General features: G+C 39.0%; 1 protein-coding gene across 1 annotated transcript in view; it reads left to right on the plus strand.

The window, feature by feature from the left end:
• EPB41L3 (erythrocyte membrane protein band 4.1 like 3) overlaps positions 1-14,581 on the plus strand; it is a 357,632-nt gene extending 343,051 nt beyond the window's left edge. Inside the window, exon 24 of the mRNA XM_072604292.1 lies at positions 13,196-14,581. Within this exon, the coding sequence (XP_072460393.1) occupies positions 13,196-13,255 (60 nt within the window). The 3' untranslated portion in view covers positions 13,256-14,581. The remainder of the gene's footprint in view (positions 1-13,195) is intronic.
• Positions 14,582-17,227: the final 2,646 nt, after the last annotated feature.

Below are 17,227 nucleotides of genomic sequence, written 5' to 3' on the forward strand. Positions count from 1 at the left end.
AAAGCTTTTGAATTGACAACATATAGTCTTTAAAAACCTATTTTTATCCTTTCCTTTTTTATATCTTAGTGGCTTTAAACGTGTTAAAGGAATGGTTTTTTCAGTGGAAATTTTTCTTTATGGTATGGTCATAACCAACAGACCAAGTAAATGGTTGAGGGGATGGGAAGGGAGGTGTGTATGTGTGCTTCCACTTATAATAAACTAAACCTCAGGCAAGAGTTCCAAATAGATTCATTTAGAGGATACTTCTGTTAGTAAAAGTTTTCTTTTTAACTTTGTCTGAAATACCAGCAAGTTCCTATTTTGGAATTTAGATTTTCTAAGAAGGCAGAGTGATAGAAGATTGTTGCACTGGTTTCAAAGTCAGGAAGACCTGAGTTGAACCTTGCCTCTGATATACTCATTGGGTTGTCCTGGTCAAGTCACAACCTTTCAGAAGCTTAGTCAATTCTCTGACTCTCGGTTTCAGAGAAGGTGCTGGTACAGAAAAATCTCTTACAGGAAGAACAATACATTGATGAAATTACAGGTCTGGTTTAAATAAAATCATTAATTTTCTGTGATATGTGGGCATCTCATAATACAGGTTAGTTGTAATTCACAGTTTTTCCCTCCCTCATGTACAGAGCTTCTATTTTAGACTAATGAGAGAAATGAGGGCAAAGAGGTAGAAACACATTTCCTAGCTTTGTGGCCCAATAATTGACAAATGATCCAACAGTATGCAAATGGGCTTATAATGGTAATTGTTTCAGAGGTCAGGGCTCAAGTAAGTCATTCCATTTCTAGGGTCAACTCTTATTGGCCTATGCCTTTTTCCTAGTCTTTTCAAAAGATTACTAAGTTTTCACATGTGTAAAAATAAAAAAAAAATGGTATGATAACTTTCATTGAAGTAAGTCATAGAAATTACAGGTTGTTCTTATCCCTATTACATATTTTTTTTTAATCCCTGCCTTTGTATCATCTAGTTGAGTGAGTGAATAGATGTAGGGGTTTCCTGTGGGTTAAGTAAAGAAAGGACAGTAGAGGATATAAAAATAAAGATGAGAGAAGGCATAGTATTTTCTAGCATAGGACATTACTGCATTAGAAAAGCACTGAATGCCTTTTTAGCTTTAACGCCATTACATAAAATAAAAAGAGCTCACTTTTGTACACTGGCCCAAGATTTTCAAGACTTTATATATCTCTTGTGATCAACAACCCTATGAGAAAAGTACTATTATTATCCCCATTTCAAAGATGAGGAAACCAGGGGGAAGACAGGTTAAGTGGTCATAAAGCTAGGTAAATAGCTAAAGCAGAATTTATACCCAGGTCTTCCTGACACCAAGGCTAGGCTATATTGATTTCAGGCTCTCTAAATGTTGTGCCACTCTTTTTCTTTTCCTTTGAAGAATAACCTCTGGGGGACAGTTAGTGTGATTTAGTCGATGACTGAATATAAGAATATTATACAATTAGTCTTGTGACATTTTGAGACTGCACTATCCTGCCACTATGGATGATTTACTAGGTTTTACAAGATGACAGTCCCATTTTCTTTATGTGGCTTTTGTTCTCCTCAAATCACACAAGTTCTGAAATCTCAATATGTCAGTAAGAAGCCTTCAGAATAAAATAACAACAACAAAACAAAAACTCCAGGCTCTTAGAGGAGCAATCCCCAAAGGCTACTTGTATATTTCTAGACATTGATGAAATTTTCATGGGATATTTGGGGCCTCATATACCTAGAATAAAGAAGACATCTTAGAACAGCCTTTGACTCTTCAGGAGACTGTGAAACAATTTAAGAGGCCATATCGCTTCTTGAACAACTTGGAGATTTCCTTAATGAGTATTGATGCAAAAATTTTAAATAAAATCTTAACAAGGAGATTATAGCAATATATTACAAAGATCATACACTATGACTAGGTGAACTTTATATCAGGAAGGTAGGGCTGGTTCAATATTAGGAAAACAGTAGGTATAATTGATCACATCAAAAACAAAGCCTACAGAAATCATATGATTATCTCAATAAATGCTGAAAAAGCCTTTGACAGCACCTGTTTCTATTTAAAAAACCACTAGAAAGCGTAGGAATAAATGGTGCTTTCCTTAAAATGATAATTAGTATCTAAAATTATCAGCAAGCATTATCTGTAATGGGGATAAGCTAGAAGCCTTCCCAATAAAATCAGGGATGAAGCAAGGATGCCCATTATCATTACTATTATTTAATACTGTACTAGAAATGCTACCTTTAGCAATAAGAGAAGAAAAAGAAATTGAAGAAATTAGAATAGGAAATGAGGAAACAAAATCATCACTCTGCAGATCATATGATGTTTATACTTAGGGACTCAACTAAAAAAATTAGTTGAAACAATTAACTTTAGTAAAGTTGCAGGATATAAAATAAACCTTCATAAATCATCAGTATTTCCATAGATTGCCAACAAAGTCCAGCGGCAAGAAAAAGAAAGAAAAATTTCATTTAAAATAACTGTAGACAATTTAGAATACTTGGGAATCTACCTGCCAAGACAAAGGACATATATGAACACAATTAATTACAGAACACTTTTCATACAAATAAAGTCAGATCTAAAAAACTGGAGAAATATTAATTGTTCATGGATAGGTCAAGCCAAAATAACAATTCCACCTAAATAAATCTATTTATTTGGGCACCATACAAAACTACCAAAAATCTATTTTAAAGAGCTAGAAAAAATTATAACAAAATTCACCTGGAAGGAAAAAAAGATCAAGAATGTCAAGGGAAATCAATGACAAAAAAATTTGAAGGAAGGTGGCCCAGCCATACCAGATCTCAAACTGTCTTATAAAGTGGTAGTCCTCAAAACAATATGGTACTGGCTAAAACACAGAGTGATAGATCAGTGGAATAGATTACACACTACATTGTAGTAAGTGAGCATAGTGTTTGATAAATGGAAAGATCCAAACTTTTGGGACAAAAACTCATTATTTGACAAAAACTACTGTGAAAACTGTCAAACTGTGGCAGAAGCAAGGTATAGACCAAAATCTTATACCATATGCCAAATTAAGGTCAAAATGGGTACATGAATAACTTGGAGAGGCAGGACCCTGACCCAGGAAGAAGAATAATACCAAGAAGAATCATTCGGGAACTTCTGCCCTAGAGGAACTTTTGTGCTACCAAGGAAATAATACTTTAGTTTGAGCCTCTACTCTCCCAAAATAAGGATGGGATGCTGGGTGATTGTGGGATAACAAGAAACAGGAAAGTAATCTCAGAAATAGGGAGTGACTCTGAAAAGTTGTCTTGTTTATACCTATTCTCGCTGGTCTACTCTTTGTCCATCTTATGTAGACTTCAGTTTTAGGTCACCAGTGGTCTAGGTGTTAGTTCTAGGTTTGGTTTTCCCCCTGAACACATGAAGAATTCTAATTCATTGCATAGATTGACCCTGGAGAAGCCCAAGTATCTGGTATCTTCTAAGTTTTTTTGATTGGACTAGATCTTCTAGTTTTCATTTGGAAATTCAACATGAACTTCAGGCTTCAGCCACACCAACATTACTAGAACTGGTCACCAAGATTGGAAGAGGTTAGCATGGGGTAGACAGTATTACTCTAAGAACATTGTTGTCTTCACCACTTTCCAGTAACCAAATATGTTACCAATCTAAACTGTTAATTATATGCACTCTTTTAAAAGTTCTATGATCTTTTTCACAGGAATTACCTAAATTCTAATTTTGAAAAAAAAAATTATGATTATTCAAATTCCCACCATAATCTTAACCAGAAGGATAATTTTCATTGCCTTTCTTGAGTTATGCTGTAGAGCTGTCAGATTACATTAGTTTCTTGCTAGAGGTGACTGCATTTTATAGTTTGCCATATGGTTTGGGATCTGTCAGGATGAAAGGATATATGAATCTATAATAACATTTCTACATCTAATTGAACTGAGAAAGATGAAACCTTTGAGTTCAGCATAGGAAAGAAAACACATTTAAAAAGTGGTATTTTAGTTTAAAGAAAAAATGCGGGGAAGGAAATGACAGATTTTTTAAAAGAGCATAAATTCTCCACAGATTTATAATAGATACTTTTTTGGTGACATCTCTAATTTCTAATTGTGTAGATACCTACTTTGTGTATGCTATTCAGAGTAATCATTCCGGGTCTCTCCACAGGGTAAAATTTTACCCCACTTATAACTGCTTTTACCAATAATATTTCATAAGAAGTCTGCCTTACAATATGCTCTCCCTTTCCAATGCCCTCCCCACATGCTTTAAGATTGGTTAGTCCAACCATTAGAAAGCGGGCTCAGTACTCCATTGTAATGTTAATCAGAGTTAAAAATCTTCCCCACCCATTGATAGGCCTTCCAATTAAGGGAAGCTTGATTAGGGGAGGCCCACACCTTTTGTTAATTTATAATGCACAGTTCTCAAGAGTTGTGAAGCCCTCTGGCTCTGAAAAGTGTATAAATACTCTGAGGTGAGGTTTTACTTTAGGGCTTACTCATTGGGAATATTTGCTTGGCCAGACAAGACTCTGGGCAGCTGCTAAGGAACCACCAGTTTTGAAAACTCAGATGTTAGTGCTTCTCTTTCTGGTAATTGTGTAAGTATGATCAGGCAGTTGGATCTGTCTGTTAATCTGATGTATTCATTGCTTATGGTCAGACAGTTGGAAGCCCTGTCTGCTGGTTGATCTTTGTTTCTCTGTTTGTATTTTCGCTGAAGTTCAGGGTACTGACTTTTTCCCCTGAACTAAGTGAATGATATATGTGCTTGATTAAAGTGATTGCTGACCCTTCAAAAGTTGCTTTCCTTTTAGCAAAGTAGATCTAAGAGCCTGTACAGCAGGCCCTCCTGTGTACATTGGTGTCCTTGCTGATACATTCGTCTCTTACTTAGGCCTGAAAAACCACTGCCTTTCCCAGAGCAGTGTCTCTCTTGCTTCTGCTATACATGTGTCTTTCCATCTTTCCATGTGTTGGGCTATTCCAACTGCTTCACCCTTCCCAGAGTTTCTGAACCTACTGAGTACCCATCTGGACTTGCTTTAGTAAAGTCAGCTCTGTGTTCCTCCCAGGATTCCCCTGTGAGTAGGAACAGTCCACTATTCAACTCAGCCCCATGGGGAAGAGGACTAAAAAAGGCAAGAGTTCTAGCATGTGGCCCTTCTAAATTTAGCCACAGACTCTCACCTGCTCTTCATTATTCCCCAGAAGGCTACTACAGATGTTCCACCCAGGTCACATCCCCATCTTTTACTCCCTAAGGAACATACCTTCTATTTGTAATTTTGTTCTTGTTATGGCACATACTGTCTCCACACAATTTCACTGACATTTATATATTCTAGTGTAAGCCAGAGCTCAAACCTGGCATTGAATAAGACCCTCCTCTATGGCAGAGAGAATGATTATGTTCCATGCTTCATGAGTGGTAGAGTTAGTGAGAGCTTGGAAGAGAAGAGATCCTGGTATTTTGACTTTCAGCTTTGAGAGAGGATATATATAGTCCCAGGATCTCTTTAGGGATAGTTATGTGTAAAAAGAGAAAGACTCTGGAAAGAAGTCAACAGGTTGAAGAACTGGTGTCTCAAAACAGCAATAGCTGTTCCTTGTTTGCCACAGTAGAAATTCAGGGAACTTCCCCTTTTGTGAGATCAACATTTCTCTCTCTCTCTCTCTCTCTCTCTCTCTCTCTCTCTCTCTCTCTCTCTCTCTCTCTCTCTGTCTCTCTCTCTCTCTCTCTCTCTCTCTCTCTCTCCCTCTTTCTCCCCCCCCCCCTTTCTCTTCCTCTTTCCCTCTCTTTATTTCTGTCTTTGCCTGTGTGTGTGTGAAGGAGTATCCTGGTATATTCTAATTTGTATATCTTCTCTGATTTCTGTTTACTTTTGTGCTATTGCTTTGTGTAACCTTGGCTGCCCTGGCCCCAGACAGTTAGGTTACATTTCACCATTTTACCTACCAAGATTCTCTGGTACCTTTAGCGGGGGGTTATAATTGTGTCTAGGTTCTTCTCAAATGTAGTTTTTATTCATGATGTTCCCCCTAAGTGTATCCCTGCACCCCTGTTCTACTTAGGAACAGTCATATTAGCTTTTACAAGGAAATATTTACTTCAAAAGGTATAATCACAAATATAAAAACTTACTTTCTCAATACATGGGAGGTGTAATCCACTCTACCTCTCACTCTCTGCCTTTGCCCTACCTCTGTCTCTAGGGAGGGGAAGGGATAACATTTATAACTTAGCTCAGTTCCCATAGAGTACAGTCCCAGGTCCATGGCCAACCCCTGGGGCTTTAGTCCCAGGCATCCTGGATTCTCAGAGCTTCCATGCTGGATTAGCTGGCTGCACTATCCCACATGCAATCCTGCCTCCAAGTTCATCATGGCTTAAACTCCTGGATCCCATAAGGATCATCTTTGGAACCTGAAACTGAGATAGATGAACCACACAGAAAAGAAATAAACATCCCCAGACTCGTTTCTTGGAGCTGGAGTAAAAGATGGAGAGCAAGGGAAGGAAGTCTTTCTCAGTGGTTCAGTTCACAATGTCTATGCTGTGGGTGATTGTGTAACAGGAGAGAAAGCATAAGAAAGTGCGGCAGAAAATAGCCAGTCTGCCCAAATGATCCAAGGAGGCCAGATGCCACACCCTTTGTTAACTTTGATCAGCCTTAACAAAGAGAAGAATGACTTGGGGTCCTGCAGATCTGGAGCTGTAAATTGCCTTTGCCACATGGTTTTCCAACACACATTTCACTACCATTGTACTCTTTAATTTGAGCTCTTTCTTCCCATGGACAAATGTGTATTTGTGGAGGAGTGCATCACAAGTTTATGAGGGAACTATTTTGTAATGACTCTTCTTTCTACATTATTTCAGTAAAAACGTCTTCACTAAGTATTAAGTGCTATTATCTGTTAGTAAGATAGTAGTTAGTAAGTTAGTAAGTGTAGCACACTAGTAAGCTACAGTACTGGGTGCAGTGAGGAACCCAAAGGATTACCCTTAGGATGAACGAGAAATCATCCTTCTAAGGATCCAATATGATCCCTAGTGGAGGAGGAAGTTCCGAGAGAGAATGTTGCATGTCCATAAATGATTACTGTAAAATAAGGGGGTTGGACAATATAATCTCTATTTCTGATGTCTTACTGCTCTCCTAGATAGTGATTAGGGCAGGGATTATGTCATCTTTAATCTTTGTGTTTTAGACTCTATAATAGTGCTGTTTGTGTTGTAGGTGCTTAATGGAAGTCAACTGAATAGGGCATTATCAAGTAATTGTTTAATTAACTTTTATTATTACTCTCAAATCTGGGTTGCCTGAGTCTCTTCACTTGGTCCTTTTCCCTCTACATCCTTTGCCCTTTATTCTCCTACTTTATAAATTGAAGCAGAGATCGACAAGAGGGGCTTTGTTTTTATATGGCTAACCACAAGGGGGAGCTCATAAGTGAGGTAATGAACCCTTAAACCCCAAGATACTGACGACCTTGGCACGCATAGGCTGCTATCACTTATAATAGCACAGCTGGTTGTTTCAAGTCAGATCAATGGCTTTGCTTTTGTCTCTCCATCAAGGGCTAGACTTTTCTCTCAAGTTGCTATGTGAAAATAAGTCTGACTCAGGATTTTACAGCCTAGATTTTTTTTGCATTTCCAGGTGTAAGAAAAATATTAACCACAATTATTTAGTTATATTTTGATAGACTAAAAATATAGAAGTTCCCCTACGACATGGTGAACTAATATTAAAAAGGATATGGTAAAGTAGATGGTCTCATCTATGTTGTAACAACTATTTGCTGTTTTTGGATAAAAGACCCTATAGTTTTATCTAAAAGGACTACTTTCATACCTATGAAAGTACTGGATTTCTCTCACTTGTCTCCTTTCCTCCTTTCTTATTCTGATACTAAATCCTTCCACTTAAGATACAAATACTCTCCTTTTCTCCCTTGACCGATCTCTCTATTTCCCTACTGTTGGGGGACAGCTCTGGACCGGGGTCCCCCGTGAGGACTGTGAGATGCCTGAGACCCTTGTGGGGTACTGGGATGGCCCTGGTAACAGGCTGGCTCCACCCACGGGGAGGCACTTGGGAGGAGCTCGCCCGCCCATGGGAGGTACGGGGGAGGAGACAGGGGATAATAAAAGGGGATGACCACGAGAGCTGGAGGAGAGAAAATGCAATAAAGCTTGCTGACTGCAACTCCTTTCGGGTGCTCTGCCTGTTTATTGCCCTCCCCCAACCGGGAGAGGGACCGGAGACGTCCGAAGACCGGGGATAGGTAAGTAGAAGGCGAAGGCCCGGGAGTCGCCCCAGGCACCCTACTCCCTCTTTCTGTGAAATAATTTACTTTTCTATGCTAAGTTGCCAAAAACACTATTAATTGGATGTATATTTTAAGTGAGTTTGAGCAGTTGTTACAAAAATTAAATCTGTACCCCAGGAATCTAAATTTGCCATAAGCAGGAGCACATTCTTTAGCATGTAAATACATCTCTTTTGTTTCAGTTTGGCCTCCTATCTTGGTCCTACCTTCATTGGGCCATTACTGATTGGTATACCTCTCTCAAAAGTTCATTAGAATTCCCCAAGACAGTCTAGGGATATCTTTGCTGGACCTGGGTACTCCTACAAGGCTCATCCTCAATGCTCAAGGAAAGCACCAGTACTCCTTCTCTATATCTCTTACCCCCAGCCTAGCTTGCTAAGCAAAGGAAAAAAAAAATCTCTTCTACTCTCTCAAACTACCTAGCACAAACAGTATTAATGACAATTAAGATTTATACCTGCAGTACATGGCTCTGGGCTTGCTACTGCTTTTCTCAGGTTTCTAGGGGTAGACATATTAGGTATGAGGATTCTAGAATTCTCTCTCCCAATTCCCCATACACTGTGTTCCTCCCGACATCAATTACTAGTTAATATCTTCCCAAAATCATTTAACCAGTTAGCATCAATTAGCTTTTATAAAAGGATGTTTGTTTAAAAACAAAAAAAAAAGGATAGCAAATACAAAGGTAAAACAATGTCCCAAACCAGGAACCCGCTCTCCTCTACATACTCTGTCCCTGGAGAAATTCAGATCAAACCTTAAATAATTGCTACAACACATTGTTCTCACTGAGTTCATTTTGGGATGTGTCATAACTAATGGACCGGTCATTCCCTTGCTTTCAGAGCATGATGTCTTGGCTGACAAGTTGGGCCACTGCTGCTCTGGATCAAGCAGATTTTCCCTCAAGCTTGGTCCTTCACCATATTTGACTTGCTGTTATCAGATGCAGTTGCTGAAGGGTACTTCCAATAGTTCTCCTGATCTTTTTTTTTTTTTTTTTGATGCTCACAAGTTTATAATCCAGCCTGTTCAGTCTCAAATGGAAATTTACCTAAGATCAAAAAAGAACAAAACACAAAAGAGACAGTAGAGGTAGGAGCCATGCTTTCATGGCTCACAAATGGCAATTATGTGGGGAGATAAAGTAGCCAAAGTAGGTAGCAAGATGCTGCTAAGTTCCATCATTGCTATCTTTCCCAGGTATTGGACCTTTAGTTCTTTCTCAGCGTCAACTAAGAGATTTTTTTATCATCATGTAGTAAGCTGACAGAATATAAACTATACCTTTTTCTGTTCTCTCCATCATGGGAAGGGAAAAGGCTCCTCCATCTTGTATTTCTGAAAGCAGGCTCACCAACCCATCATGTGGATCAGTACCAGTAAAAACATTATATATTCTCTTGAGATTGAGCCCTTTTGGCCACTTCCCCCATTGTATGCTAAGTGCCACTGTATCCTTGCTGTATATCCTTGCCATGTTAGGGCAAAGTAGGTGGAGACTGGGAAGAGCATTTTAGGCATAAGGGACAGTTAGAGAAAATGACTAGAGCTAAGAGATTAAATCTCTTGTTCATGGAAAAGCAAGGAGGCCAGTGTTGCTGGACTGAATAGTATATGGCAGAGAGTAAGGTGTAAGAGGACTGGAAAGGTAGGAGGGGGCTAGGTGAGAAAGGGCTTTGAAGATCAAATCGTATTTTGAGTTTGATGTTGGAGGCAATAGGGAGTCCTTGAAGTTTATTGAGTAAGGGAATGACCTGATTAGAACTATGCTTTAGGAAAATCCCTTTGTGTGTTCCTCCTTCATTGCCAAAGAATATCGTGCAATCAGAGAAATAATGGCATGACTTGCACTTGACTTTGTTTTGAGTGAGGGAGGGCTGTGCAGGTCACCAGCCTCACTTCTTGTCCATAGTCATCTGAATCCAGTGACCAGATATATTCACCAGGATGACTGGAGATGACCCAGGATGAGGCAATTGGGGTTGTGACTTGCCCAAGGTCACACAGCTAATGAGTGTCAAGTGTTTGAGGTGAGATTTGAACTCAGGTCCTTCTGCCTCCTGCACTGGTGCTCTATCCACTGCACCATAGTGACTGAATGGAGGATGGATTAGAGTAGAGAGACTCTTGAGGCAGGCAGATCCACCAGCTATTATTGCAATAGTTCAGGTTTGAGATGATGAGAATCTGTGCTACAGTGGTGGCAGTGTCGGAGGAAAGAAGTGATATATCCAAGAAATGCAAAGGAGAAATCAACAGATCTTGCCAACAGACTGGATATAGGGGGTGAGAGATTGCTTGGTTGTTGTCCTTCATTCTCAAAGAGGACCAACATGACACCACTATGTTAGAGTTAAGTCACAGTGTGTTTGACTGTGGCTGATAAGATCAATACAAGCTTGAAATGTTCTACCACAGGTCGGGCACAAATAGTCCATGTGAACATTTGGGGTGGATTCTCTAAATTTGAACATCTCACATTTCTTTTGAGGTCAATTCTGCTTTGCTCACAGAGCACAGCCCCTTCTTTGATAAGGGCACGCCATACTGAGCAGTTCTGTGCCAGCATCTCCCATGTTACACAATCAATTCCAGAGTTCTTCAGCAAGAGTGTCCTTGAGTTGCTTCTTCTGACCACCATGTGAGTGAGTGCTTGAGTTACATGAGTTCTCCATGAAATGGTCTTTTTGGCAAGCAGATCCTTGGCATTTGAACAATGTGGCCAGCCTATCTTAACTGCACTCTGCAGGAGAATTTGAATGCTTAGAAGTTTAGTTTGAGAAAAAACCTCAGGGAACAACAGAACCTTATCCTGCCCAGTGATCTTCAGAATCTTCCTAAGATAATTCAAATGGAAGCGATTCAGTTTCCTGGCATGGTGCTGGTAGACTGTCCATGTTTCATAGGCATACACAGTGAAGTCAGCACAATGGCTCTGTAGACCTTCAGTTTGGTAGTCAGTCTAATATGGTTTCTCTCCCACACTTTCCTTTGGAGCCTCCCAAACACTGAGCCAGTTCTGGCAATGAGTGTGAAACCTCATTATCACTATGGCTTTTGTATTCCTCCTTCCCTTTAATATTACCCATGCTAGGGGGACTGTCCTGTAAATAACCTTGAGCCTTGGTCCTTCTAAGGGAAGGGGAGAGGCCTAGACTCCTCATTTTTATTTTGTTTGATTTTTTTCCCCCTTTACTGCCCATGCTAGGGGGACTGTCCTGTAAGTGACTCGAGACTTGGTCCTTCCAAAGGGAAGAGAAAAGGTGTAGACTTCACATTTTTGTTGTGTTTGACTGGGTTTTTTTTTTCCCTTCCCCCTTCCCTCCCTTAGTACTATACATAATAAGAAGATTGTCTAGACATTTAAGTGGTAAAAATAGAAGATCCCTAAGACTTTGCAACCAATGTATTTGATGGGATCAGCAGTCTCCTGGCACAGCTTCAACTTCCCTAACTTTCCCGAAACAACTTTCTCCCCTACACATCTTGATTGGATGTAGGTTCCCTGATGCAGTTCTTGGTCTGGGGCATAAAGGGTCCCAGTAGCATGTATTTGGTACTTCTCAGACTTGGTGGGTGCCTCAGACCATGCACATCACCATGCCCTGATGAGTGACCAGATGTGTTTCCAGATGGAGATTGATGGTGATGTGGGTGAGGGGAGTCATGTCCAGAGATGCTAAGTGCCACTGTATCCTTGCTGTATATCCTTGCTGTGTTAGGGCAAAGTAAACCTCTTCCTTTGTTAAATGTTCAGTGACTTATATGTGACTCATTTTGTCCCAGTCACAAACTTGAAATGAGAGAATGCTGGCTTTAGAGCCATACCTAAAACATATCCCTACCATGCATAAAGCAATCTGTTTGGAATGTACTCCCTACTTCTATATGTTAAAAACATGCTTGACACTGAAAAGTATCAAGGAAAATTTATTAAAGTAGAGTTCAGAGGAACTGAATGCCTTGGCCAAGATGAACTCCACCCTTCTTCAAAAAGAGTGGGGGAGAGAGAGAGAGAGAGAGAGAGAGAGAGAGAGAGAGAGAGAGAGAGAGAGAGAGAGAAGTGAGGGCATTTTTATAATGTTAGTACAGGACAGATCCTCCCTTCAGAGGACACAGATTGGTCTGTTCTCTTTTGGGTCACAATCTTTTGACCTGCCCATGGTATGTCATTAAGCAAGCGCAGCTGGATTTTTAGGTGACCCTGCCAGTTTTCATTCAGTAACTTTAGGGGCTAATGACCTTTGTGAACACTTAACCCCTGCTCTCTCTTATAGGTTTCTGACCTTTACCTGATTCTGCTAGGTCACAACTCTGATGAACTATCACCACTCAAAGCTTGGAGTTTTGATTATATGGAAACAGAATTCCTTGCTCTGTTTCCCACATGAAGAGAAGGATTTTCTCAGATATTTTAATCTTCAGCTAAGAAGATCCTTATAATTTATAGATAATATATATCATGTATAATATAATCCTTATAATTTTTATTTGATAATAATTTCTGTTCTTAGTTTTTAACATATCTCCCTTGACATCACTTTCTCCTGGGCAAACAATCATTGTCACTGGAGATGTATAGCCTTTAGGATATTGGCAAAGGGTTGACTTAGTGCCAAAATTTATCAAAATACTTTTGAACAAAGACTTTTCTGAATTGAATCACATCTTCATTCCTTAAAAAGACAGTAAGTAAAGTGCTGAGAGAGTTAAGGGGAAAAAAAGTATTCTTTCTTACTTCCTGAATATGAATGGCATTTTTAAAACCTTAAGCTTAATTTAAACATGAACTTAATCAATTTGATATTCTTTCTATTTCAGGCAATCAAGGATCTTGTTGAAGATAATAGAATTCCCCTATTTCTGAATCTTTTGCAGTAAGAATATGATTGTCAAAACTCAGCGTACTTCATCTAAATCCATCTAATAGTTGTGGCGCAACCTAGGCTCTTCCGGCATAAAGGGCCTGAGTATATTGTGTAAAGTTTCTTCATTTCCTTTGACTTATAGCTGCCAGCAGGAATCCTGTGAAGATTCCTCTATGCTCCCTAGCACCTGGCATACTGAGGCCAATTTTCTAAATGCAAGCACACCATTCGTATTATTACAGAATATGTTATTGAAAGAATGGAGAAAAGAAAACAGAAACCTCTGAACCATTAGTCATGGAATCTGTGAATCTCTGAGTCTGAAGAGATCACAGAGATGATCTTGTCCTACTCATAATTAACCAACATCTTCTCTACCACATCTCTAACAAGGGGTTGTTCACCTTTGCTTGAAGTTTCCTAGAGAGGGGGAAGCTGTTTACCTTTTAACACAGTCCATTCTAACTTTCAGTAGTTTCAAAGATGGATAGTGTTTTCCTTCTTGCAAGATTCCAGTTGCTGCCATTCTTCTGCAGTAAACAGAAGAAGGAGAAAGAGGAAGAAAGGAAGATTCTCATCTAGGATCCATAAACAAACTAACACACCTTGTGCACTTAATTGGAATAGTCTTTCACTTTGTTTAACATCTCAATCCTCATTCACTGTCCAAGGAAGTTACAGAAAGTTTGGATTGCATCATTGCTGTTAATCAACTGTAGAACCCCTTGGGTTTTCTGGACGTGGGGCTGAAATAGATCATTTAATCCAATTCCCTTATTTTACAGATGAGGAAGCTGAGGTAAAAGTAACTTCACCCAGAGTCCCATAGATAATAAGTAGCACAACTGAGATGTTCCACATCATTGATTTCAAATCCAGTGCTCTTTCCATTGAACATCACTGCTTAGTGGTCATGGGCTCTTCAAGCCATAGAAAGTGAAGACCATGGAGAGACTTCCCCACAGAGTACTGTAATCCATTCAGTTTATGTCCAGTATTGGATGATTGCTTAAACATCACTCATTTTTATGCCAAAATCCTAGTCCTGCCTCACCCCCAACCATAAGCACAGTCTGGAGGATTGTTAAAATAATAATTGAAAAGACTGTAGTAATGACCATAGTAGTGTCTTTGGTTTCTCTCATTCACTGTCCCTCCAAGACATTTTCACCCCAATGGTCAAGGCCTCGCCCTCCAACAACTCACTCCTGTGTGCCCAAACTGAGAACAGTTCTGATCTTTTTCATCCTCTCTACTGAAACTTACCTGTCCTGTGTATCATTCCATAAGACCATGGTTTCTCCTCTTTAAAGTAGTAAATCTGACACACTAATGACAATTATTAATGGAAGTTCATTGGAATTTTCCTTTCTCTCTTCTGTCCCAGATAACTTATATGTATCTTTACAGTATCTTTGAAGACATAATGTCTTAAACTGAAGAAATTACTTTAATGATAAGTATAATGGGAAGCAGGTTGTTTATTGGTAAGCCAGTTGTAGCAGAGGACATTTTAGGATGCAAGACTTTTTCTCTCCATCTGATAACTTCTAGCATTTTAATGCATGATATAAAAACTCTAATTCAAATATATATGAGTAGTTAATCTCAAAAAGCACCAGAAGCCTCATAAAGAAATAACATTCCCATATTATTTACAGTCATAAGACAATTTCATAGAACTTCAGAAACCTTGGAAACCATCTAGACCAACTTATTCCTGAATTTTAAAAAAAGTTCACTATAGCATTACCCCACAATTGGTCATCCAACTTCCATCTGAAGACTTCTAGTGAGAAGTCCCATATGAAGGAAACCTCAATACTTCCTCAACCAGCTTTTTCTACTTTGGCATAGCTACTATGCATAACTTCCCAGCTGCTCCCCCTCCCCCTCCCTGCAGACCTTTTATGTATGGAGCATGGTCCTCTTCATTCCTGGGTGATATATAATCATTCTCTGGCTATGCTGACCACTAGTATCACATGAAAGTAAAAAGAATCTGATTGTTTTTCATTGTTTTGTAAATGAAATATTTTCCATCACTGTGTGGAATTTACTTGGACTTTTGTTCATGGAATTTATCAATCTGTAAAATTTTCTTTGAATATAATAGTATCTTTATGGATACCATTAATAAGCAGAAATATAGAAATGCATCCAGCCATGGTATTTAGCATTTTATAGATCATGCTACAATTCTAACCACATAATATTTTCATAAAGAGATGAATATTATGAGTTTGTATTGTACTTTTATGCTACTGTTTTTATGTATTATAATGACTATCACTATTCCATGGCAACCATGAATATTTTTAAATTCCACATAAAATGAAGATTTCTTACAATTAATCAGCAAATACTCTTCGTTCAACCACCATTTGTTTCACCTTGAAATTTGCTTTTTTCAGCAAGCTGAAATCAAGTTAAGCAGCAAAATGCTATCTTTTAAAAAAATAACCAGTGTACTCTTAAAATACCCATTTTCTTCATGTCACATTTTGATGTTCGAGAAATGATAATGGCTCTCTATCACCTACTGTATCATGCCTAACCTCTAGTCTGGCCCTTTTAATAACTCTAGAAATTTAGTAAAGTGCTTCTTTGTGTGCCTCAGTTTTCTCTTCTGCAAAATAAAGATATTGGGCTAGCAAAAACCAGTTCTAAAATATTATATATTAAATGTGTGTATATACATATGTATGTATATATACACATACTATAATCATGCATGATAATATGTGGGGTACAAGACCCTTACCCAAAATTTTAGAAAATAAAGACGTTTCTTGAGGTAAGAACAGAAAATGTTTTATTCACTTCTGGCAAGAAAGGGCATCTCTTCCAGCAGGATGGGACTAGTGGAAGGAGGCAGCTTACAGAGAACAAAGCACTATCATATACCCTAACACAGAGAATCCCACCCCCCCACTATCCCACCTCTCCATTGGCTGGGAGGTGTACTTACAGTCTAAGCAAGGAAAAACTAGAAATCAGGTAACCAGGATCCACCTATCTAAACACACTTCCTTATCTAATACCTAACTAACTGCTGATGTGACTATTGTACAACTAAAGTAAAAAGGTGGGGGGCTGGGGAGGGAAGAGGGAGCTTGGCTGATGTGGCTGAAGAGAGATTTCATTAACTTCCAAGTTTCTGCTATAGTCCATTATGTCCTTATTTGGTAAAAATAGCAGTGCTCAGGTAGAACTCTCCCAGAGAGAAGGGAGGGGAAGGGCCCTAACTACCCACAAGCCCTGGATTCCTGGAAATTAGACATCCAGAGAGAGAGGCCTTATGGACAAGAAATTTTATTTAGAAAATACAGTATTCCCCATATTTTACTATGAGAAGTCTTCACAATGTCCTTATTTCACTCAATTATATTATACTATATCACATATTACACTATGATCATATACATATATGATCATACTGTAATTTTCCAGTGGCTATATAACCAGCCTTTTGCTTTTTAAGTGTGGCATCCAGATTGATTGATAGGGGCTTCATGACTCCTGTTTTGAGTATCATAAGCACTGCAAAAACCCATTCTGTCCAAGCAATACTTATATTCAAGGATAGTCCTGCAAATTTTTGGATTACTGGGGTCACTCCTGACTAATGGGATCTAATTATGGAAAGATATGTTGATTCTGCTGCCCAGAGTCACCCTAAAGCGGGTGGGTTTGGGTCAAGGATACCAATCAGCCTGACAATTCTTATTACAATTGTATGCTCACTACAATTGTTCAGGCGTCTCTAGGGTTATAACCATCTCTGAGATTCGCTTAGTTTAGAATTACAGATTCTATTTGCATATGCTTAACTCAAGTAGATGTAAGAGGCTCAAAGCTTTGTGAGGCAAAGACTGACTGTACATGCATGTGAAAGGGTTGGAATGTGACTGGGAAGGTAAGAAAGACAACGACCTAACCCTAGGGCTTTAGGTGTCTTTCCCCTGCCCACTTATCTGCATGG

The sequence above is a fragment of the Notamacropus eugenii genome, chromosome 4, assembly GCF_028372415.1.
Source record: "Notamacropus eugenii isolate mMacEug1 chromosome 4, mMacEug1.pri_v2, whole genome shotgun sequence".
Classification (NCBI taxonomy): domain Eukaryota; kingdom Metazoa; phylum Chordata; class Mammalia; order Diprotodontia; family Macropodidae; genus Notamacropus; species Notamacropus eugenii.